General features: G+C 40.0%; 1 protein-coding gene across 2 annotated transcripts in view; it reads right to left on the bottom strand.

The window, feature by feature from the left end:
* Window positions 1-1,134: 1,134 nt before the first annotated feature.
* Window positions 1,135-25,785, bottom strand: part of ropn1l (rhophilin associated tail protein 1-like) — a 91,856-nt gene continuing 67,205 nt past the window's right edge. For both annotated transcript variants that reach the window (XM_072283055.1, XM_072283054.1), the window contains one exon: window positions 1,135-2,224. In XM_072283055.1, the coding sequence (XP_072139156.1) occupies window positions 2,125-2,224 (100 nt within the window). In that variant the 3' untranslated portion in view covers window positions 1,135-2,124. The remainder of the gene's footprint in view (window positions 2,225-25,785) is intronic.

Here is a 25,785-nt window from a genome sequence, read left to right as displayed (position 1 = left end):
TTATTTATTTTACATATATACATACCTACATATACATAAACTAATCTATGACCTTTGTCCAGTCTCTTGCTTCCTTTCTCTCTGTTGTATCTTCACTCAAGTCACTGTACAATGTAATACTAATGTTAAAACTACATTATAGCAATGTGATGTATTCTGTTGTATGTGAATCATATTTTTTTACTATTATTATGTGCTGCTGCGCAAAGTCAATAAACTGTACAACATATGCCGGTGATATTAACCTGATTCTGAACCCTCTTACTTAGGGACACAGCTTGCACTCAGTATTTGGTAACTTGATTTTCTTTTGTAAAATGAGTCAGCCAGTAATAATTAGTTTGTGTAGTAATTTATTTGTTGCTTAATAGTACAATGCATTTAGTTGAGACTACGAAGCATTTATTACAAAGTCAGAGGAAGTAATAATAATAACATAATGACATCATCAAGGAAATACCATTCCAGTATACAATTACCCTGCCTATTGATTGAACACAAATCAAAGACATTCCCACAAATGTGCTAGATTGTCATGTATCTATTGTTAACTGCAACTCATTAGGCATGAATGCTTGTCTGGTCCCCAGTGTCTGAGAAAAGTTACCAAACATTTACTGCTAAGTGCCTGTTTCACATTAATGAGAATTACTACAGAACGGAAACTTTCAAGCGGATGGTGCAAAATAATTGCCCTGACACAGACAATACCACCAGTGTGGCCACTACATTTAACTGGACAAATCATCTTTCTTTTTGATGGATCAAATAAATGCAGAAAACAATTTGAAATTAAATGGCATCAGTAGGTGAAGCAATGTGTAATGTCCAAGACAAAACTTGTAATTATTTCTCAAATAAGTTGAAGTAAAGTAAATCTTAAACTCGAAATTATAAAAAATTCCAATCAAACTCTAATTTATAAAAGGGAGAAAAAACACGCACACACCCATAAGCAGAGTTCAGGTAACACACATAAAAGTTGCTGGTGAACGCAGCAGGCCAGGCAGCATCTCTAGGAAGAGGTGCAGTCGACGTTTCAGGCCGAGACCCTTCGTCAGGACTAACGAACATCCTGACGAAGGGTCTCGGCCTGAAACGTCGACTGCACCTCTTCCTAGAGATGCTGCCTGGCCTGCTGCGTTCACCAGCAACTTTTATGTGTGTTGCTTGAATTTCCAGCATCTGCAGAATTCCTGTTGTTAGCAGTGTTCAAGTAACTGTTCTCACGCTCATTTAAAAGACCAAAGAGACTGTAGTAAATGTTTTAATTGGTGCATTTAATTTCATTACATCTAAAAATTCAATTTATAAACTTGAAGATTTTAACAAAAGCTGGCTGTCTTGAAGTCAAAGGATAGATTAACATGGGACCTACAACAGAAGTACAAGCCATTCAGCCTAACTGGACCATACACAAGACTTCTTCCCTCTTACTTCCGTTAAAAAGTCAAAGTCTGTCCTGAGCCTTTGTGGCCCATCAGGCCGGTGCTTATGTCGATTTCTGTGGCGTGAAGCGACTAAGCGTGCGAGACTCCACCCCCCCGCCCCGGATAGGACGCCAGTCTATCGCAAGGTTAACCCCCAGCATTTGCCGGTACCCATTTTCAGCTGGGTGGACTGGAGCAGTGTGTGGTTAAGTGCCTTGCTCAAAGACACAACACACTGCCTTACCTCAGTTAACCTTGTCATTATAGCTTCTATTTTTTTCCCTCATATTACTTATAGTTCTGTTTAAAGGTTTCATCACTACTTATTCCAACTATTTTATCTGATAGCAAGTTTCAATTTCTCACTAGTTTCTGGGTAAATAAGTCACTTTCTAATTTTATATTTTGCATTTTCTAGTGACTATCTTACAATGATGGTCATTTGTCTTGGATTCCCTCAATATGTTCATTTTTATATTGCTTTAAAGAATCCTCAAAACATCCTAAAGTGCTTTCCAACAAATATATTACCTTTAATCACAATATAAAACAAGTAGATCTTACATAATAGCAAAAAGAAAACAAAAAAATTAGAAAGATTGAACTTTATTAAGTATAAAGTCATAGTAAATGAAGATTCTAAAAACATGTTAGTTGTTCTCTGTTGTACATTACGCTTTTGTGTTAAGCAGTTTTAAACTTGACCTTGAAGAGGCGTTTCATTTTCTTTACTATCTTTAGCTTTCTGGAAGTGCTTGAAGTTTCTGGGTTGTATCAGTCCACCTTGTTTTTCTCTAAAATAAAATTATAGAAAGTTGGCTGTTATAAAAATGCTCTGTACATTCTTATTTAAAAACCCATCTTCAACTGTTGCATCTGCAATATCATTTTCCAGATTTCCTGCACTTAACATTCTACATTTATTTTCTGCACAATACATAGATATTCTAAATATGTATTTTATAATAACATGTTTTTTGTGTGTTTTGTTATTACTAACACATTTGTTCTGTTTCTTTCTAATAGCACAGGTTAAAGCATTACAAAGACTGGGCATCCATAGTAATGAAAGTAATGCAAAGAAGAATGAAAACCTGATCCTCCTCATAGGGATGACCAGCTTGGTCAAAACGTAACTTGGGTACATACCTGAAACTCACTTGAATCAAGCCTTTTCACATTATTTGCTATTCAGTCACAGGATTTGGTCATCACCAGCATTTTGGTCCATCCTTAAATGCTCTGAACTGAGCAGGCAGTTTAAAATCACCAACATTGTCTGGGGTCACATGCAGACCAGACCATGTATTGATGGCAGATTTTCATCCCTGTAGGATATTAATGCCCCAGATGGGATTCCACAACAATCTGGTATTTTCATGATTGCTGTTACTGAAACAGACTAATTTAACTCCTTAAGTGTACGTTTCCCCAAACACCCAGGCCAGATTCTAACTCAGTTCTCTGGGTCAATAGCCGAGTACTCTGCTTGCTAATCTAGCAATTAACACAAACTCATCTTTGATTTATTCCTCCCATAGCTGTAGGATGGACTTCCTCTAGCTCCTATGATAGTGCCTCTTTTCCATTAAACAATGCACCAAATTACATTTCCTTGGCAATGTTCTCAGGCCGAAGACACTCGCCTGTGTCCTCTTGTATCTACGCTTTGCTTCTTTCCTAGGTAGCAAGGGTATCAGTAATTTCATTTCTGTGATGTTATTTAACTTGGAGAGCATCTGCACAGATGATTGGTTTCAAATGAAAGCATTACAATAGCTATATAGGATGCAACAAAATGTGATGTTCTTAATCATCATAAACAATAAATAGAGATCTGTTGGTGTTCATGTAGGCTATAGCATTATGATGAACATTTTCTATGGCCATGCTGGTGAATCATTGATTATGCCAGTGTAACAAAATTGAGCTGTTATGAAACAGTGAAGAAAAACATTACTGGATTGGTAGAACACCCCAAAGTGCTTCAGAAAAATATTAAAAACTAATTAACAAGCCATTTATCAATGTACAAGAAAGGTGAACAAAACTTTTGTGACAGAGTAGGAAATGTGGATAGGCTTAAGAAGGGAATTCAGAGCTTAAGCCTCAGTTTGCAGATGACACAACTGACAATAAAAGAATAATGAAAGTAGGAATGCCTATCTGAAGAGGCACAGAGAATTTGGAGAACCACAAGGATGCAAGAGGTCTACAGACAATAAGAACATTGAAATATGTGAAAACTCAAATCAAAATATTTAAATCAGGGCAGTGCCTAACTGAGAGCCAGTATCACGATACACACAAGGGTTAAAAGGGAATGAGACTTAAGTGGGAACGCGTTATTCACTTCAATCTGTTGTGAGGTGCATAAGTGGGTAGTAAATTGTTTGATACGTTAATAATGCAGGGAAAAAACAGATGCATAACAGTTGAAAATGGTGGGGGTGGAAACTAATGTTGATACATTTCTTGTGGTGATTTATTATCCTGGCAGTTTCAAGTCAAGTCAAGTCGCTTTTATTATTATTTCAACCATAACTGCTGGTACAGTACACAGTAAAAACAAAACAACGTTCCTCCAGGATCATGGTGCTACATGAAACAACACAAAACTACAGTAGACTACGTGAAGCAACACAAAACTACACTAGACTACCTGAAACAACACAAAACTACACTAGACTATGTGAAACAACACAAATCTACATTGGACTTCAGACCTACACGGGACTACATAAAGTGCACAAAACAGTGCAAGACAGTACAATAATTAATAAACAAGACAATAGGCACAGTAAAGGACAAATTACAATAGAATAAGAAATAATGTAAATGTAAGCAATGTTTTAGCGGGAATTGAGAAAGAAATGAGCAAAAATTGCAAAGGGAGTGGAGTGGTGTTTAGTTGAATATATGTGTGTGTGTGTGTGTGTGTGTGTGTGTGTGTGTGTGTGTGTGTGTGTTGGTGTCAGACTAGACTCTGGGAATTGAGGAGTCTAATGGCTTGGGGGAAGAAACTTTTACACAGTCTGGTCGTGAGAGCCCGAATGTTTCGGTACCTTTTGCCAGATGCCATCATATAAAGCATGGCACTATCCTGTAAATGCTTTCATCATCACCAAGAGCCCGGTAAGACAGAGAGCCCAGCTACAATCAGAGAGATGCAGTAAAGCTTGCAAATGTAGTTGGTGGCAGAAAGGAAGGCACAACAACTGGGTATTGATGACAGCATGCTTGCCTACAATTGTTGCATTTTTATAAGGTCAGTTATGATCACATCTCTCTCTCTCAATTGTTCTCTTCATTATAAGTGACAACAATTCAACAGTATTTCATTTGGTGTTAATTGCTTTTAACTTAAAGATGCTACATTAATACATGTCCTTTCTTGTTTTGGAAGTACATGCTTTCCAATACATGTCATTTCTTGTTTTCCTAGTGCAAGAGTGCTGCTCCTGGCCTCATCCCAGTGCCAAAGAATATTATTGGCTTCTCACTCATCACCTCTTCCCCTTCTCTTAATCTCCCCTATCCTTGGATCTCTCTGAGAAATTTACCTTCTCTACACTATAGAATTCTCTAGAAGCTACTGCAAATCTGTCTCATGAGACCCAAGAACCAAAAATGGTTGTGACTCAGCCCTCAAAACTGCCTGCACAGTCCAAAGATACCTCCTTACAACTGCAAAACAATTTTTAGGTCCTTGTATTCCAAGATACTTTAAATACAAGTTAAATTTTAAAAGGGACAGTAATTGCTAATAGATATAATCAGAACTGCTACTGTGTATTTTCTATTAAAGAATCAAGCACCAATGATAGTCACCCATGCCACTAAACTCCTTTACTGTTATGCACAGTTTCTTAAGTTGTATAGTCAGAGCATCAATATTAATATTTATTTATTCATTCAGTGGTGTGTAGGTGTTTATGAAGACAGTGCACAGTGACATTTCCTTGTGATAATGTTTACAAGGAAACAACAAAAATGTATCATGATGTTAAATGGAGGAAGATGTTCTGTATTTTACACATCACACATTTAAAAAAATCTCTGGTTAAAAGTTTAAGTACAGGCAAAGATTATTCACAGTAATATAGTGGAAACCAGTGCAACGAATAATCTGCTAGAAGAATTTAGTGGTCTGAGCAGCATTTTCAGTGAGAAAGCACGGTTCCCTCTAAGCTGCGCACGTGCATGGCTGCACAGTAATTGCAATGCTCCCACACACATAGCCTTTGTTGCCACACAGCTGAAATTTTCTTTTATATAATGTCTCACTAAAGTGTCATGCAGTTTTCAGACCATGTAAGAATTTCCTGCTCAGAACAGTAGGTAAATGATGGATGGAAGCAGAGAGGAACAAGAAGGAGTGAAGCTCTGGGAGAGGGGGATGAAGGTGGAGATAGCTGCTGGGGGGGGGGGTGATGAGAAAGAACAAAAAGGCCACCAGTGATAGAATCTGACAAATAAGGGAGGTGATAATGGGAATTATTAAGGGAGAGGTGAATGGCAGATGGAATCAGAACCAGAAAAGGGACGGGGGAGGGTGCAAGAGGTGTGGATACTGTGCTTTATAGGAAGGCGGGTGGGGATGGAAAAGGAGACTGAAATGGGAGGAATGGAGCAGGATTGAAAGGGGAGAGCATGGTGGGGGGTAGTGGGTGGAATTGGAGAGTTCTGCAGTTTTGTACAGTAGGCCCATGAAAAATATCAATGAATCTATAGAGTTTAAAAGGAGTAAAACAAGGATAATTCTTCAACTTAAGGTTTTGTGTTATTAGGATCTGAATGCTAATATTTTTGCTTCACCATAGCACAAGAATTTGTCCAATGCCTGGGTACCAAAGTGGAGGCTGGATCATGCAACCCGAATTTGCTAGCAAGCTTTTGCTGCATGGCTGTGGACATCGTTCCTCCTAGGAGTTTGTGGGATGGTGTAACAATCTGCAAATTACTGAGATAGCTAAGGTGCTGTCCAGTTCCTTTCCTGTTGCAAATCAGCCAGTGTTGGGAGAGTAATCCAAAGCTGGGTCTTCCAGACAATCTGAAAACTTAGGAGCTTCACCATCCAATCTGCGAGATGTAAGGACCCTTTTTATTGGTCTACTTCAGTCACTGAACCACTACTTACTTGACAATGAATCCAAACCAAGAGACAATTTTTCTATAGCAACTTCCTTTCATATATTTTCATTCTTGCTACAGATGTCTTCCTCCCAACATCAGGGAAAAACAAATTCCCATGACCTGAACAACCTTAAACATCCCTCTTGTGAGGCATAATTATTGCAAGAATCTGCTTGGGAACATCTGCAATCTCCCATTTTTTTCATCTGTTTCAACAATGCAAATGTCATGGCAGCTAAACATCTTTAAATAGTGGATATGAAATGAACACATCATATCCTGTCAATTTAACCAGTTGAGAAACCTAAAAATAATAGTCATAAGTTCATAGAATGGTACAGCACAAAAGGAGCCTTCAACCCACCATGTATATGCTGATTGTTTATCTGTCTACTCCAATTCCATTTGCCTGATTTAGGTCTGTATTCTCTATAACTTGCCTATTCAAATACATGTCTAAGTGTCTCTTAAACATTATGACTACATCTGATTCCACTATCTCCAACAACAAGTTCTTGACATTAATCACTCTCTATGCAAAAAACGTTCCACTTAAATACCCTTTAAATACTCCTTCCTTTCACTTTAAACCAACACCATTTTTGATACCCCTAACACTGGAAAAGATTATGAATATCTACCCTATCTATGCCTCTTATGTACATCAATCTCTATGGCCCTTAGCCTCCATGGCTCCACGGTAAACAGGTGCAGCCTATCCAAACTCTAACCATAGCTAAAGCACATGAATATACAGAGAATGGAGGGATCCCTGTAGGCAGAAGGGTTTAGTGTAATTAGGCATCATTCACTGAAATAGTTGGGCACAATATCAGAGGCTGAAGGGCTTGTTCCTGTTCTGTTCTGTTTGATAAAGTCATTCAATTATGGCAACATCCTGGTGAACCTCATCCACACACTCTTCAGCACAACTGTTTCCTCTATTGTATTGTGACCATCTACAAACGTTTGTAGAACGGTGCAGAATACTCAAAGTGGGTCTAACCAGCGTTTTGTAAAACTGCACAATAACATCCCAATTTTTATATTCTATGCCCCACCTATGAAGGAATGTCTATTAATGCAGTGACTGGGTTAAAATAAAAAGCCACTGATAAGATGCTCAGAGAAGCTTCTGAAACACAATACATGTTATCCTGACCCCAAAGCAAAAGAAAAGCTAGAGTCTAGTTCCATTTGGAGAGATAGTTAATGAGTTTATTCAAAAATGCAAAAATAAAAATTCTGTAAAATAAACAGCTGGGCAATCAGTAACTGTAGAGAGAGAAACTGCATTAACAATTCAGTTCAATGACTTTCAGGTGAAAATTCATCTGCCTGAAACATTAAGTACTTCTCTAGGCTAAGTTATAGGGAAATGATGTTGAATACATTTTTTGAGGAAAGAGCGCAGAGCAAGAGAGACTTCCTTGTGATCTCAATAGATAAAGATTAATTGATTAAAATTACCTAAAACAATCAATAGTAGATGAAAGTAAACTCTCATAATCAATTCTTTTGACAGGCTCTTTTTGCTAATTGAAGTTACTTAATACAGTAGAAGAACATCTGAAATGGCAAACTGGTCAACTATGGGGGTTGGGGAGGCATTGACCATTTCTAGGTACTGTAATGCACTAATGGGCACAGTCACATGAAAAAGTGGTTAGTTTAATGGAGAACTATAAATAGCAACTGTTGGCTTAAATGTAATTGCCTGATTCTGAATCAGTCTTTTAATTAATTTTAACATATTGAAGGACAGAATTAAGAGTTGAGAAAATGATTTACTATATAAAGAACTGTTCTATGAAGGAAGAATTTTCAAACAGCAGCAGTTATATTGAGCTGTCATATTTATAATAACTGAAGCAACTGAATAAAGATCAACTACTTTAGGCATGGAAGATTCAGAAGGTAACTTCATAGGGGAAAAGTGAAAGCATGAAAGTGAAGCTGAATCTCCCATCTAATTAATTAATTCTGGGTGTTTAAAATCAGAAGAGTGGAAAGTTGATTGAGTTGTGCCAATCATTCTGGCATTGTGTAACCAATTGCAATTTCAAACTGCGGTAGTACCATTATAGTGGTCTTACGCAGCTTGCAACATGAAATTACGCAGTTGACTCACCCATGCCTGTCAGATACATGAAGGGTATGAAGAAATGACTCCAACCTTTATGGAACATTGTTTTGATACACATTCTGACAAATTGTCCTGAAGAGATGAAATATATATATATCTAACTATCTATCAATCTATCTATTTATTTTACCAACTATGAATGTTTTAGTAACAAGCAGGAGCAGGACAAAATCAAGGCATGAGAAGGACTGCTGCCAGAAGAGTGTATCGCTCAACAGCCTTCAAGAAACAACATCCTTATCACAACATGACTATGAAGAGGGGTTTCTGAAGGTTTGCAATTAATAACAAAGGTTAATAAATGATAACTAAGATCAGCCAGATATTGTAGGCAATGCTCCAATCACTGTAGTGGTAAAGGATGCAATAACCAAAAACAGTCTCTGAATTAATTCAGGCAACAGTGGTTTACATAGTCTGTGTTCTAATTGGGTTATCAGGTTACGTAGTGAATTCAGGTCCTTTTTAACTGAAGAGAAACAAGTAGTGTAGTTACAGGATTTGTCCAGATACTGGTCTTCCTAATGGATAGTGACAGATTGAATCATGTGATATTAAAGTTTCCACATGTGAATCTTCAGTTATTCTTCAAAACCATCACATTGCACACAAAAATAAAAATGTATCCAATTGCTAACAGATTCTACTAACACAATGCATCCAGGAAGTTTGCATGACAAATTCATTCTGAAGCTTTGTCCAAAGTATCTTAGCAATATGCTCTTTTGGAATAAAGTCTATACCCCAAATGCATGACTCCCCACATCTGTGCAAGCTCCTGCAAGTACTTTAAAGTAAAATTACACCAGCAATTATATAGGGTCATTAGATATGGTAGATAAACCTCTGGGATTCTCAGAGAGATTTCAAAATACAAGTCAGCAGAAGACCTTTACTGTATTTCAGGTAGGATCTTCCACTGATTCTTTCAGTTATAATAGGTACACCTACATATATACTAAAGAATATTCTCTATTTGGTTCTATGAATATTGCTCCAAGTAGAATGAAACATTTTAACTACTCTGGTTAAAGCTGTCCATATGATTGTCACCTCCACTTACCACATTAAAATGTACTGATCTCTAATTAAAGACACGATACGACATCAAGGCAATATGATGGATACCCAGACTAGTCCTCACTAAAAGAAAAAAAAAGTCTTGGTCCCCATTATTTAGAAAGTCCTAGGCAGCAACTACTTTACTATTGGTATTGGTATATTATTGTCATATGAAAGACAAAAGCCTTTGCCTGATGCCTTCCGGACATATTATACTACGCATAAGGACATCAAGATAATAAAATAAAATGCAATGCAGAATATAGATTTGCAGTTACAAAGGCAGTGGAGTGCAGATGGACAAATAAAATGCAAGAGCAACAATGAGGTAGATTGGGAGATCAGAGTTCAATCGGTATCATGTAAGCGGTCCATTCATGAAGCTAAAAACAGAGGGATAGATGCTGTCCTCAAGTTTGTGGTGTCCTACCATCTGCCAGGTGGTTTTCAAATCAGATAACATTCCAGCCTAGAGTTGTGCAGCAGTATTCCCGTGTGCTTAAAGGATTGAATTTCAGAGGGTCCACCGAACAATAACGTGGGTATTCCTTCGCTTCAAGCATGCCTCATCGCCCTTCAGCAATTTCATGAGGTAATTACCCGTAACAAAGAAAATGTTGCAATATTGTTTTCTTTTTCTTCATATTAGTTTTCTGATTACTATTCATCTATGGTTTTCCCTTAACTGCAAAGCAGCAACAATTTTACACTTAAATTAATGACCAAGCCATACAACCTTTGACTAATCATTCCTTGGAAGCCCTACCTGACCATTTACAGTGTCTCTTTTGGGTTCTCTAATATTTCTACTATGTCAAGTTGATAGATTAATTAATTCTTTCTATGCTGCAGATACCCGTGAAGACAATCTTGAATCTAGGGTTACTGGCTTAGATTTAGACTATATTATCTTGATGTGAGCTGCAGTAGTTAATAAGTAACAGCAGGGCCATTGTTATCCTTGCAATGATGGAATTATTTTAACCTGAAAGAAGATAGCTGATTTTTCCTCCGTGGAACTGCGTTACTCCCCCAGTGAGAGGCCTCTGAGATCCTAATAATTTGCTGGAGCACAGATTTCTGGAATGCTATGACAATCGCAAAGCTCCTTTGAACATTGGAACCCAGGGGTCATGGTGGCAGCAGTCTGAGCTCAGACGTTGGGCAGCTTCTGCCTGTGCTACAGTGGAAGTTGGACCTCAGATATCAGGCACTCATCATGATAGGGAAAACAAGTGCTGATCTGAAGTTGCTTACCATTTTATGCTGGAAAGGATGGACTTGAGACTTTGCATAAGAACAAAAAAAACCATGGGACCACTGGAGACATAATGGTCACTTTGCCAATGAGTGGAATGCCTGTCACCAGTTTGTTGTTGCTGACAATGATCATTATCAACGTTTTAATTGTTTGCAAAACACTTAAGTTTTATTTTAATTTAATCTATATTATAAAAGTCTATCAGAGATGACCAACATAACATCAGTAACATTTTCCATATGAACATAATTCTAAATGATGCAGCAGATACCAGCCAAGACAACATCTCATAAGAACTATGGTGCTAAAGACTTGTAGGTGAGAATTATCTGCGCTTCTAGGCAATGTTCTGAGTACACAAACAACACTGACATCAACCAGACATTATGGAAAAATTGCTTTTGTGTGTTCTGTTCACTCTGACCGATTAACATCTCATCAGTCAATTCTCAATCATTAATAGACTGAAGGAAGATACAGTTTTCTGTGCATTCCAACAGCATTTACCAAGAGGGATGGCTGTGTGTAACCATAATTTATTGTTTTAATATGATTTTCTGTCTGTTTTTTTTCACAAAGTCATAAGAAAAATATATTGTAGCAGCAAAGCACATGCAGACATGGAATGCTTCATCAACTGAAGTTGAGAATGGAAATAAACAGCATGCACTTATTGGCTAACATTCCCATTCGTAATGTTATCATGGAAGAAAGATCATGAATAAGTTAGCTGAATGTAATTTGGTCTAAAGTACAGCCCTGTACTTCTTGATGTTCACCTAGCGGAGAATCTCACCTGGCCCCTCAACATCTGCTCCATAGCAAAGGAAGCTCAGCAGCGTCTCTACTTTCTGCGAAGGCTGAGAGAAGTCCATCTCCCACCCCCCATCCTCACCACATTCTACAGAGGCTGTATTGAGAGCATCCTGAGCAGCTGCATCACTGCCTGGTTCAGAAATTGCACCATCTCGGATTGCAAGACCCTGCAGCAGATAGTGAGGTCAGCTGAGAAGATCATCGGGGTCTCTCTTCCTGCCATTACAGACATTTACACCACATGCTGCATCTGCAAAGCAAACAGCATTATGAAGGACCCCACGCACCCCTCATACAAAATCTTCTCCCTCCTGCCATCTGGCAAAAGGCACCAAAGCATTCGGGCTCTCATGACCAGACTATGTAACAGTTTCTTCCCCCGAGCCATCAGACTCCTCAATACCCAGAGCCCAGACTGACACCAACCTCTACTGTGCCTATTATCTTGTTTATTATTTATTGTAATGCCTGCACTGTTTTGTGCACTTTATGCAGTTCTGGGTAGGTCTGTAGTCTACTGTAGTTTTTGTGTTGTTTTACATAGTTCAGTGTAGTTTTTGTATTGTTTCATGTAGCACCATGGTCCTGAAAAACATTGTCTCATTTTTACTGTGTACTGTACCAGCAGTTATGGTCGAAATGACAATAAAAAGTGAATTAACTTGACTTGTAGAACACCTTCAGCGATGTCCTATGAAAATTGACTTTTAACAACCACAATAACCTTTCTTTGTAATAGATAAACCAATGGAATGTCTCAACCCAGCTGTCCCCTACATCCACTCAAATTCTCATTTACTTTGATTTTCCATGAATCATCCTTTGAGGCCACAGTCAGGTAACTAGACGGACAAGACATTCTGCAGATGCTGGAAATCTTGAGCAATGCACATGACATGGTGAAGAAACTCGGCAGGTCAGACAGATCTGCGGAGGGAAATGAACAATCATTGTTTTGAGCTGAGACCCTTCATTGGTGAAGATGATTAGCCGGTAACTAGTGTGTTCAGCAGGGGTCAGTGAAGGGACCACTTCTTTTCATATTATACGTCAATGATTCGAATGATGGAATCGTTGGCTTTCTAGCCAAGTTTGTAGACAATGCAAAGATGGGTGTAGGAGCAGGTAGTATTGAGCAAGCAGGGAGTCTGTAGAAGGACTTAGAAAAATTGGGAGAATGTGCAAAGAAGTGACAGATGGAATATAGTGTAAGGAAGTGTATGGTCACACACTTTGGTAGAAGAAATAAAGGTGTAGACTATTTTCTAAATAGGAAGAAAATTCTAAATTCTGAGGTGCGAATGGACTTGAGCGTCTTCATGCTGGACTGAACAGGAAGAGGGCAGAAGCAGAGCTAGAGAAGCACAAGCTGGCAGATAACAGGTGAATCCAGGTGGGGGGTGGGGGGTGAAGGCAGATAGTTGGAAGAGAGTGGTTGAAAGGAAATGATGAGAAAAACTACAGTTGTTAGGTGGAAGAGACAAAGACCTGAAGAAAATTGAACTTGACAGGAGAGAACAGCAGACTGTGGAATAAATGGAAGATGTAGTGAGGACCCAGGGGGAGGTGATTGATAGGTTGTTGAATATTGTCTCTGGAATTAATTTCTTATTTCTACTTTTAGATAAAAGCCATTGTAGGTGTGGAACTGGGTGGGCCTGTTGAAAACCAAAGTAAGCATTGGTGTGCAGATTATTGGTAAACATTCTTTGAATGAATTCTAAATATTATGTTCCATCAATCTGATAATGATTGAGACTAGGATAATTGGACAGTAATTGATCAGTGTAGACTTGTCTTGGATAGGATTTGTACAAGCAATTTTACATATTATCAGGCAAATTCTAGATGTTGCTATATGACGATAGCTTACCAAATGATGCAGCTGTTCTCCAACACAAGTCTGAGCACCTTAGCTGCAATGTTGTGGCTAAGACATTACCATAGTACATTGCCTCTGCTGCATTCAACATGCCTCATTGCTTCTTTATTCAGTGCTGATGATCAAATTGATTGAAGAATGCTTATGATAGTATTAACCTTACAAGGAGGGCATATGTAGAGGTGCCATAAACTGCAGAAGGAGACATCCTGGAAAGTTACTCACTCAGTATACATGCCTTTCTTTCCTGCTTTGTAGCCCAAAATCTACTGGCACTTCTCCTTCCCAAGACTCCAAAGCTCAAATACACGCATCAGATATACAGAAGATACAGGTTAATTGGGACATCCGTTAATTGGGTAGCAGTTTATTTAGGACAACTCTTAAAGAACTAATTGAGAAAATAGCTGTGATTCCCTTCATTTATTTCGGATAGTATACTGCCTAATTGGGACAGGAGACTATTGATGAACAGTTTCTAACTAGCATCAGTCCCGTACACTTGTGTGGCCATTAGACACTGCGCTGTGCTTAGAGTGACCAGTGTTTTGTGTTCAAAAAGCAGTGATTTTTGTCACTGATAGTTGACAAGAAATAAGCAGTAAGACAATTCAGAACTATTTCTATCATTCAGACTTTGAGATGCCAGAAACGGTTGGGAGGGAAAATAAAATGATTTCACTACTTCACATTAAAAACTACAAAGAATTTATAGGTATTGATGATATCTTGAGTGCTGCAATGAAAATTAATATTTGGAGGATGCAGTCGTTAACAGCATTGTATGAAGGCAGTTCATTATCTGCACTAGGTGTCTACACTGATTTTGTTCATATACAGTCAAAACGTGACACAGATGAATTCCTCCGTCGATACTGCAGTAGTATTGGTAGTGTTCTAATTTGTACATTTACCTACTTTATTTGTAACACAATTTGTCTTTTTTATACCTTTTTAACTATTTCCATAAAATCTTGGCTAATTGGGCAGCTGCTTAATTGGGCCAAAATGTACTGGTCCTCATGTATCCTAATTAACTGGAGTCGAGCGTATTAAGTAAGTGTGATAGTTAAAATGAATGAATTATTTTTCTGCATTTGACCTTCCTTATTCAAAGTAAAAACATATTAATGTGCAATAAATTATAAAAGATGATGAAAACTCAGAGGATTAAACTCTCAGATAAGTAACTAATTGTGTGATCATACTGGCCAGGAACTTATACTTGCAAACATGTACAAACTTGCCATTGAAAAATTCATTGTCTCAGGTGTGAGTTATTTTGAACTTAGGAAAATTTATTTTTACACATCTTTTCACAGGAAGTAAAACCAAAAAAAAGTGTGATTAGTATGCAGTCCTCATTCAGGTGAACCACTATGACTAAAGTTAGACTTGCATGATGCAAATTCATATAATATAGTCCTAAAGCAATAATTACCACAACACTTTTGTTTTAACTGGCACAGCAGCAGAAGTAGAAATATAAATATGCAAATTAAAATAGTTTTTTAACTATTTGTTCAATGTCTTTTGTCAAAGTGCACAAAGACTTGAATGCAAACAAGCTTCAGGCAAAGTGAGTTTAGAGATCAGGGACTAACTACCAAGGTTATACTGAAAGTCATACAATTATATAGCATGGAAAAGACCCTTCGGTCCAATTTGTCCATGCTGACCAAAATATCTCCCCCCATTTGCCTGCATTTACTCCATTTCTTTCTAAACCTTTTCAGTTTATATACCTGCCAAATATCTTTTAATCATTGTGATTGGAGGAACTCAGCAGGCCAGGCAGCATCGATGGAAAAGAGTAAACTATCAACTTCATCAGGACTGGAAAAAGGAGATGAGAAGTCAGACTAAGGAGGTGTGGGGAGAAGTAGTAAGTGACAGGTGAAAGAGGGAGAGGGGAGGGCTGAGGTAAAGAGCTGGGAAGTCGAATAGTGAAAGAGAAGGGGGAAATCTGATAGGAGAGGATAGAAGGCCATGGAAGAAAGGGAAAGGGAAGGAGCACCAAAGGGGGGATGTGATAAGCAGGTAAGGAGACGAGATGAGAGAGGAAAATGAGAAGAGGGTATAGTGAAGGGGGGGGGTGGTTGGCAATTACTGGAAGTTCAAGAAATCGATATTCACGCCACCAGGCTGGAGGCTACCCGGAGAGATTATAAGGTTTTGGTCCTCCACCCTGAGTGTGGCCTCATTGTGGCAGTAGAGGGGGCCACGGACTGACACGTCAGAATGGGAAGAAGAATTAAAATGGGTTGCTACTGGGAGATTCCACTTTCACATGGCCTACAGCTTCCTCTAGCAGCACATTCCATATAATCACCATTTTCTATGTGGAAAAAAGTTGTCCCTCAGTTCACATTTAAATCTTTCCCTTCTCATCTTAATCCTATGCCCTCTAGTAAAAAACTCCCCTGCCCTGGGAAAAGGACATCCCCTTATCCATCTTATCTATGCCACTCAATTTTATATACCTTGATAAGGTCAGCCCTCAGTCTCCAAAGATCCGGGGGGAAAATTCCAATCTATGCAGTCTCTCTCTTTAATTCAAGCCCTGCAGTCACCATCATCAATATTTAAAGTATGTTAATTCCTATTTTTTACGCAACAAACTGATATTATTATAATATGAGGTTAAACAGAATAATTTACCAGAATTCAAACACATATTGAGCAACTGGAAGAACCAGATCAAAATTGTGTAGAAGAGTGTTATTAATGGTGTGACAAGTTTATATATGCATTTCCATTAAGTATATGGATATAAGGAATTTATTAGCTACGCAATGTGGAATTAATATAGTTGGATTTGGAATTTGAAAAGGTTCTCCTGAAAGCTTGATTTTCTGATTTAGGGCTTAATATACAACTGAGAAACACTAATAGCACTCATGCCAGTTTTTTCCATTACATATTTATAACATTTCTGGTTAAAATGGGGAAAATACTATATTTTAAAGATTTTTAAAAATTATTTTTCTTACAAAGTGTAAAATTAAGCCGTCTTTAAAAATAAACCATAAGTTTAAAAGTGTTGCTCTTCATGGCCAAACAAGCATTACTCCCAGTTGGTCAAATTCACATGATACTGCTTCATTTCCAATGTCGAGGAATGGGATATGCTTCAGGTATATGCTAAATGTGAAGTACTGTACTGCTGTCTTATAAAAGATAATGAGCTAAGTAATTATTTTTCTGTTGAGCGGATTAAGATTTAGTGTGCAGACTCCCCATGTGGTTAGGTGATCTCCAGAGAAAAGAAAAAACTCTGTCTTTAATGGGTTTATTCAGCAGTTGAAATGTGGAAGTAATGAAAAGCAATCCCACGGTACTCTCTTGGCAATGGCCTATAGTAGAAATACACTCTCATGATTTAATTGTGTAGTGATTTAATTTTGTAATTATTGTTTATACTTAATAGAAGATTAAGGCTTGTAAAGTAGACAAAAGATAAATAATAATTTTGGTTCCAAAATGCTAAGGCAATTCAGGAAATGTGTGTAAATTCTCAGCTGTGTTTGGAAGAGGGATATGCCCATGAAAATGATGGATGTCTGATTCCACTAAGTTTTCTGGACAAAGACCTACTTATTTCTGTTAAGCAACCTCTAAACAGGATAAACTGTTTTCACCAGAAGACCATTTCCAGGGGCCAGGATGCTAATCTTCAGGCAGATTTATACTTCTGTGTCAACTTGACACTGTAGGTACGGCGTCACCACAAACCCTACAGAGAGCCAACGCGGACCCCTACGCCATAGCCTGACGCGCACCTCTCCCAAAATGTAACTACGTGTCGCAGCAGCACAGAACACAACAACTGTGATTGGTCCGCTTGGTAGCATCACATTTCCTCTTACGCTGCAATAGCTTCCCATTGGGCGACTGAAGGACAGGGAAGGAACTCTAGCTGCAATGCTTTCCATAAAGCTTTACAGACCTCCGAAATTATGGAGGACACATTTCGCTTTTACGAAAAACGACGCTCGCTTTAAACTTGTTTACCCCGAGAAAGACTACCATGACCACGAAGCCTTGCACGGGCAGGTGTGTGCGCATGCATGATGTGCGCGAATTGCAGAGTGACGTAGACACATCAATGCACAAGTATAAATGCTCACAATGCGCGTAGGTCACTTGCGTAGGTTACAGCGTTGAGTTGATACAGAAGTATAAATCAGTCTTAAGTGTTACTGCAGTGATTTAAGACCATTAGAAGCAACTTAAAATGGAAGATGTTTTTGCTTACAAAAAAATGCAGGCATAAAGAATAGGAATCAGAACTAGTGCGGGAGTTTCAGCAAGGCAAAGGTTAAAAAAAGGTCCAGGCAAGGGTAGATTGCAAATAGATTGCAGACAGCCCAGGTAAGAAAGGTCTTTGAAGAGCATAGCTTCTGTTTGCATTGTAGTTTACAGTTATGGGAGATGAGATAAGAATATAACGAAAGGATGTGAAACATACAAAACAACTAAGAAACAATTAACACACACAAAAAATGCTGGTGAACACAGCAGGCCAGGCAGCATCTATAGGAAGAGTTGACATTTCGGGCCGAGACCTTTTGTCAGGACTAACTGAAAGAAGAGATAGTAAGAGATTTGCAAGTTGGGGGGGGGGGGTCTGAAATGACAGGAGAAGACAGGAGGGGGAGGGATGGAGCTAAGAGCTGGAAAGTTGATTGGCAAAAGGGATACGAGGCTAGAGAAGGGAGAGGATCATGGGACGAGAGGCCTAGGGAGAAAGAAGGGGGGGGTGAACCCAGAGGATGAGCAAGGAGTTATAGTGAGAGGGACAGAGGGAGAAAAAAGAGAGAGAGAGAGAAAATAATAATAATAAATAAATAAGGGATGGGGTACAAAGGGGAGGTGGGGCATTAACAGAAGTTAGAGAAATCAATGTTCATGCCATCAGGTCGGAGGCTACCCAGACGGAATATAAGGTGTTGTTCCTCCAACCCGAGTGTGGCTTCATCTTGACAGTAGAGGAACCCGTGGATAGACATATCAAAATGGGAATGGGACGTGGAATTAAAATGTGTGGCCACTGGGAGATCCTGCTTTCTCTGGTGGATAGAGTGTAGGTGTTCAGCGAAATGGTCTCCCAGCCTGCGTCGGGTCTCGCCAATATATAGAAGGCTGCATCCGGAGCACCGGACGCAGTATATCACCCCGGTCGACTCACAGGTGAAATGTCGCCTCACCTGGAAGGACTGTTTGGGGCCTGAATGGTGGTGAGGGAGGAAGTGTAAGGGCATGTGTAGCACTTGTTCCGCTTACAAGGATAAGTGCCGGGAGGGAGATCGGTGGGAAGGGATGGGGGGGACGAATGGACAAGGGAGTTGCATAGGGAGCGATCCCTGTGGAAAGCAGAGAGAGGGAGGGAGGGAAAGATGTGCTTAGTGGCGGGATCCCGTTGGAAGTGGTGGAAGTTACAGAGAATTATATGTTGGACCTGCAGGCTGGTGGGGTGGCAGGTGAGGACAAGGGGAACCCTATTCCTAGTGGGGTGGCGGGAGGATGGGGTGAGAGCAGGTGTGCGTGAAATGGGAGAGATGCGTTTTAGAGCGGAGTTGATGGTGGAGGAAGAGAAGCCCCTTTCTTTAAAAAAGGAGGACATCTCCTTTGTCCTGGAATGAAAAGCCTCATCCTGAGAGCAGATGCGGCAGAGATGGAGGAACTGCGAGAAAGCATTTTTGCAAGAGACAGGGTGGGAAGAGGAATAGTCCAGGTAGCTCTGAGAGTCCGTAGGCTTATAGTAGACATCAGTAGATAAGCTGTCTCCAGAGATAGAGACAGAAAGATCAAGAAAGGGGAGGGAGGTGTCGGAAATGGACCAGGTAAACTTGAGGGCATGGCGAAAGTTGGAGGCAAAGTTAATGAAGTCAACAAGCTCAGCATGCGTGCAGGAAGCAGCATCAATGCAGTCATCGATGTAGCGAAGGAAAAGTGGGGGACAGATACCAGTATAGGCTTGGAACATGGATTGTTTCACAAAGCCAACAAAAAGGCAGGCATAGCTGGGACCCATACGGGTGTCCATAGCTACACCTTTAGTTTGGAGGAAGTGGGAGGAGCCAAAAGAGAAATTATTAAGAGTAAGGACTAATTCCGCTAGACAGAGGAGAGTGGTGGTAGAAGGGGACTGGTTAGGTCTGGAATCCAAAAAGAAATGGAGAGCTTTGAGACCTTCCTGTTGGGGGATGGAGGTGTATAGGGACTGAACATCCATGGTGAAAATAAAGCGGTGGAGGCTAGGGAACTTAAAATCATTGAAAAAATTCAGAGCATGAGAAGTGTCATAAACATAGGTGGGAAGGGATTGAACAAGGGGGGATAAAACAGTGTCGAGGTATGCAGAAATGAGTTCGGTGGGGCAGGAGCAAGCTGAGACAATAGGTCTACCTGGACAGGCAGGTTTGTGGATGTTGGGTAGGAGGTAGAAACGGGAAGTGCAGGGTGTGAGAACTATAAGGTTGGTAGCAGTGGATGGGAGCTCCCCTGAGCTGATAAAGTTGGTGATGGTGTGGGAGACAATGGCCGGGTGCTCCTTAGTGGGCTAATGATCGAGGGGTAAATAAGAGGAGGTATCCGCGAGTTGTTGCTGTGCCTGATAAGGTAGAGGTCAGTACGCCGACTCCACAGCACCCCCCCTTATCGGCAGGTTTTATAGTAAAGTTAGGATTAGTGCTGAGGGAGTGGAGAGCAGAGCATTCGGAAGGAGTGAAGTTGGAATGGGAATGAGGTGTGGTGAAGTCGAGACAATTAATGGCTTTCCTAACTTCAAAGTATCATTGGTTGTCAATTTGTAATTTCTATTAACACCTAATGTATATATTGTGAATGGTAATTGTTCTTGCAAGTAAGGAATTCAAACATACAGAGTTTAGCAAATGGTCAATAGCTGTTACTGCTAGCCAATTCTGTATAATCATGGCATTTCTCTGTTCAGAACTCAGAACAGTATGGTGACAGGGGCCATGCTTTACTCCTTGTGCACAAGTAAAATAAAGTATGTTTGAGTTGTAAGTGTGTGTGTGTTCTGGGTCCAGTTATTTTATTTTGTTTAATAATTAGTGGCAACAGTTACTTGGAGGTTCCAATGAGATAGCTAACCCTTGGCTTCATTCTATTTAATTATTTCTTAGAGATCTCATCCTTCCTCTTATATTCTAGTCCTCTCAAAATAAATGCTAACATTGCATTTGCCTTCCTCACCACCAATGTAACTTGCAAGTTCACCTTTAGGGAATCTTGCACAAGGAATCCCAAGTCCCTTAGCAGAGTATTGAATTTTCTCCCCATTTAGAAAATGGGGTACAGCTTTATTCCCTCTCCCAAAGTGCATGACCATACACTTTGCTACGCTATATTCCAACTGCCACTTCTTTGCCCATTCTCCCAATCTGTCCAAGTCCTTCTGAAAACTTGCTGCTTCTTCAACACTACCTGTCTCCAAACTTGGCCACAAAGCCATCAATTCTGTGATCCAGATCACTGACACATAACATGAAAAGAAGTGGTCCCAATACTGATGCATGCGGAACAACACTTGTCACCGGCAGTCAACCAGAATAGGCCCCCTTTGTTTGGACTTTGTCTCCTGCCAGTCAACAATCTTCTATCCGTGCTGGTTTCTTTCCTGTAATACCATTGGCTCTTATTTTGTTAAGCAGCCTCATGTGTGGCACCTTGTCAAAAGCCTTCTGAAAATCCAAGTAAATAACATATACTGGCTCTTCTTTGTCTATCCTGCTTGCTATTTTTTCTAAGAATTCCAACAGACTTGTCAGTCAAGATTTCTCCTGAGGAAAACCATGCTGACTACTTTATCATGTGCCTGCAAGTAATCTGTAACCTCATCCTAGTAATGAACTCCAATAGTTTCCCAACCACAGTAGAAAGGCTAACTGGCCTGTAATTTCCCTTCATCTGCCTCCCTCCCTTCTTAAAGAGTGAAGTGATATTTACATTTTTCCAAGCCTCTGGAACCATTCCAGTATCTAGTGATTCTTGAAAGATCATTATTAATGCCTCCACACATTATTAATGCTCTTCAGCCACCTCTTTCAGAACCCTGGGGTGTAGTCTACCTGGTCCAAGTGACATCTACTTTCAGATCTTCCATCTGCTCAAGTACCTTCTCCATAATAACAACAATTACGCTCACTTTTGCCCACTGACACTCTCGAATTTCTGGCTTCCACAGTGAAGACTGATGCAAAGTACTTGTTAAGTTTGTCCGTCATTTCCTTATCCCCTATTTTTGACTTCAGGAGGAGGAAACCAGAGGTCCATGAACTAGTCCTCATCAGGGTATCAGGGGTGTAGAGGGTAAGCAACTTTAAATCCCTTGGTGTTAACATTTCAGAGAACATGCCCTGTGCCCAGCACGTAAGTGCAATTCCAAGAAAGCATGCGAGTGCCTCTACTTCCTTAGAAGTTTATGAATACTTGGCATGCCATCTAAAACTCTGACAAACTTCTGTAGATGTGTGGTGGAAAGTATATGGACTGGCTGCATCACAACCTGGATGGAAACATCAATGCCTTCAAACAGAAAATCCTACAATAAGTAATGGATACGGCCCAGTCCATTACGTTTAAAGCCCTTACCACCATTGAACACAATTTCATGGAGCATTTGTCACAGGAAAGCAGCATTATTCATCAGGGACCCCCACCACCCAGGTCATATTCTCTTCTCACTGCTGCCATCACAAACAAGGTACAGAAACTTCAGGACTCACACTTCTAGGTTCAGGAACAGATATTACCCCTCAACCATAAGGCTCTTAAACCAGAGGGGATGACTTTACGCGACAACTGTTCCCACAACCTATAGATTCACTTTCAAGGGGTCTTCATCTCATGTTGTTGATACTTATTCCTTACTTGTTTATTATTATTTTCCTCCTTTTTGTATTTGCATAGTTTGCCATCTTTTCCCACGCTGGTTGTCTGCCTGTTGGTGCAGTCCTTCATTGATCCTATTATGGTTATTGGATATTTTGAGTATGCCCACAAGAAAATGAATCTCAGGGTTGTATATGTACTTAGATAATAAATTTACTTTGCACTTTGAATTCCGAAATGCATGTGTCTGTATGCGTGTGAGTGTGTATTTGAACGGTAGCATGAAAGTCCCTGAGCCAGACTTCTAAAGGACTCTAATAGCATGCATTATGACCAGAAAGCATTAAGTTATGTTGAGAAGTGTATCATATGGGTGGAATGGACTAAGTGAGTATCTCAGACATGTTCACGGAGAAAGGAAAATGCAAGAAGATTGTAGGGTGGTCTGTGATTGTTCAGTGTAGATGTGAAATAAAAAACAATTCAAAGGTAGAGAAAGTGAGCAAAAGTTAAAGAAGGAAAAGACAGAGAAAAGACAAGCAAAGGATAATGGCGTCTGTGTCGGTATTTAAAAAGAAACAATTAGCACCAGAGTCTGAGGATGAACTCTGCCTTCCCCAGGCACAGTTTCAACAAGGCCCACACCAAATGGTGTCTCTTCAGTAGTCGGTGAGGCCAGTGCCAGCTGATGCTCTGCCTCTGGCGGAGGATCTCAATAGCACTAGGGAGGCAAAGGGGTGCAGAGGGGATGAGTGAAATGTGGAATTAAATGTATCTTGAACTGATCTAGTAGGCACTCTGAGAAAATATTTCTCTTGGACTGTAGATTTGGACAAAAGACAGTGATGTTAATGAATATGTAGAACATGTACGAAAATGTTTTCAAAAGTATTCCAGATTAACTCTGGAAGCTGGGATACCTGTCTTAATAAATGTTATTGTAAATAAGTTGCAACCTAGGTTAAAGGAAAACATATACTGTTACTTGTATGAGATGAGAAGAGTTAAGTAAAAAGGCGAGTTACTCCTTCTACCAAAATGCATACACTTCCCGACACTGTGCTCCATTTGCAACTTCTTTTCATTGTATGACCTGTCTCCACAACAGCAACCAAATTCAGGCTCATCATTACCAGTTTAACTTATTGCTTAAAATTTCACTGTAAACTTAAGTTTTAACATTACCTGCATTATAGGCATTTGTCTCGTGCACTTGTGACTGGTATTATTTTTGTTCTGAACAGTGCAGATATAGGCATCCGTTAGGATCATGAGACCATGGATTTGCGCCTTGGAAGGTTTCCAGGGCACAGGCCTGGGCAAGGTTGTATAGAAGAGCAGCAGTTGCCCATGCTGCAAGTCTCCCCTCTCCACATCACTGATGTTGTCCAAGGGAAGGACACTACGGCCAATACAGCTTGGCACCGGTGTCGTCGTAGAGCAATCAGCGGTTAAGTGCCTTGCTCAAAGACACAACACCCTGCATCAGCTGAGCCTCAAACTAGCGACCTTCAGATCACTAGACTGACACCTTAACCATTTGGCCACCCGCCAACAGTGTAGATATATTTTCAATAATGCTATTCTAAATGCACGATTTTATAGTTCTTTGATGCACATCAACAAACATGGAAATGGGACGGTGGACAGGGTAGAGGTAAAATATGGGGATGTTATGGGGATGTCCATGAGGGGTATGTATTGTTCGTGGACGGCCTGGCCACTGGACTCAAAGATGGACTCAGGCCAAGGCAACTTTGAGAACAGTTCCTGCCTCCACCACCACCAGCACCACAGACTACACAGTTTACTTTAAATAATCCATTCCTGCACTGTATTTAGGAAATTGTAAAGTTTTAATTCTGCCCATTACAAAACACCACCTGATATATGCTTGTATATCACTTTCTTTGGCTTTTCCTCCACCTCATAGAGCAGCTGAGATGGCACAGCTACCTTCTGCCCTGTTCTGCTCAAGTAGCTGAACTTTCTTACCTGAACAAAAGCCTGCATCCTTGTAGCTGGTGCTGTTGTAAACATTTAGACCATAAGACCATAGGACATTGGAGCAGAATGAGGTACTCAGCATATGAAGTCTGCTCTGCATTTGATCATGACTGATCCATTTCCCTTCTCAACCCCATTCCCTATCATGCCCCAATTTATAAGAATCTATCAGCCTTCACCTTAAATATAGTCAATGCCCAGCTGCCTATGGCAATGAATTCCACAGATTCATCACCCTCTGGCTAAAGAAATTCCTCTTCAACTCTGCTTTAGATGGACTTCCTTCTATTCAGAGGTTGTGGCCTCTGGTGCTAGACTTACCCCCTATAGGAAACATCCTCTTCACATCCATTCTAACTAGCACTTTCAACGTTCAATAGGGTTCAATGAGATTCCCCCATTCTTTGAAATTCCATTGAGTACAGGCCCAGAGCCATCATACGCTCCTCACTTGCAATCCCGGAATCAGTTTTGTGACCCTCCTTTGAACCCCCTCCAATGCCTCGTAAAGCCTCAGCACTACACTCTTGCTTGTATATTCTAATCCTCTCGAAATGAATGCTAACACTGTATTTGCTTTCCTCATCACCGACTCAACCTGCAAGTTAACCTTTAGAGAATCCTGCACAAGGATTTCCAAGTCCCTTTGCACCTTAGATGTTTGAATTTTCTCCCTGTTTAGAAATTAATCTGCACTTTTATTCATCCTACCAAATTGCATGGCCATACACTTCTGACACTGTATTCCATCTGCCACTTCTTTGCCCCTTTTCCTAATCTGTCTGTCCTTCTGTAGCCACCCTGCTTCCTCAGCACTACCTGCCCCTCCATCTACTTTCATATGGTCTGCAAACTTGGGTCAAAAAGTCATCAATTCTGTCATCCAAATCATTGACATACAATGCAAAAAGGTGTTCCAATACCGACCCTTGCGGAATGGCACTAGACACCAACAGCCAATGAGAAAATGCTTCCTTTATCCCCCCAGTCCTTGCCCTCCTCCAATCAGCCAATGCTATATCCATGCTAGTATATTTCCTATAATACCATGAGCTCTTATCTTGCTAAGCAGCCTCACGTGTGGCACCTCGTCAAAAGTCTTTTGAAAATCCAAGTACACAACATCCACTAATTCTCCTTTGTCTATCCTGTTGGTTATTTCCTCAAAGGATTCCATCAGATT

This window comes from Mobula birostris, chromosome 19 (assembly GCF_030028105.1).
Source record: "Mobula birostris isolate sMobBir1 chromosome 19, sMobBir1.hap1, whole genome shotgun sequence".
Classification (NCBI taxonomy): Eukaryota; Metazoa; Chordata; class Chondrichthyes; order Myliobatiformes; family Myliobatidae; genus Mobula; species Mobula birostris.
Note: the sequence above shows the minus strand (reverse complement) of the source record. Positions and strands in the feature narration are given on the sequence as shown.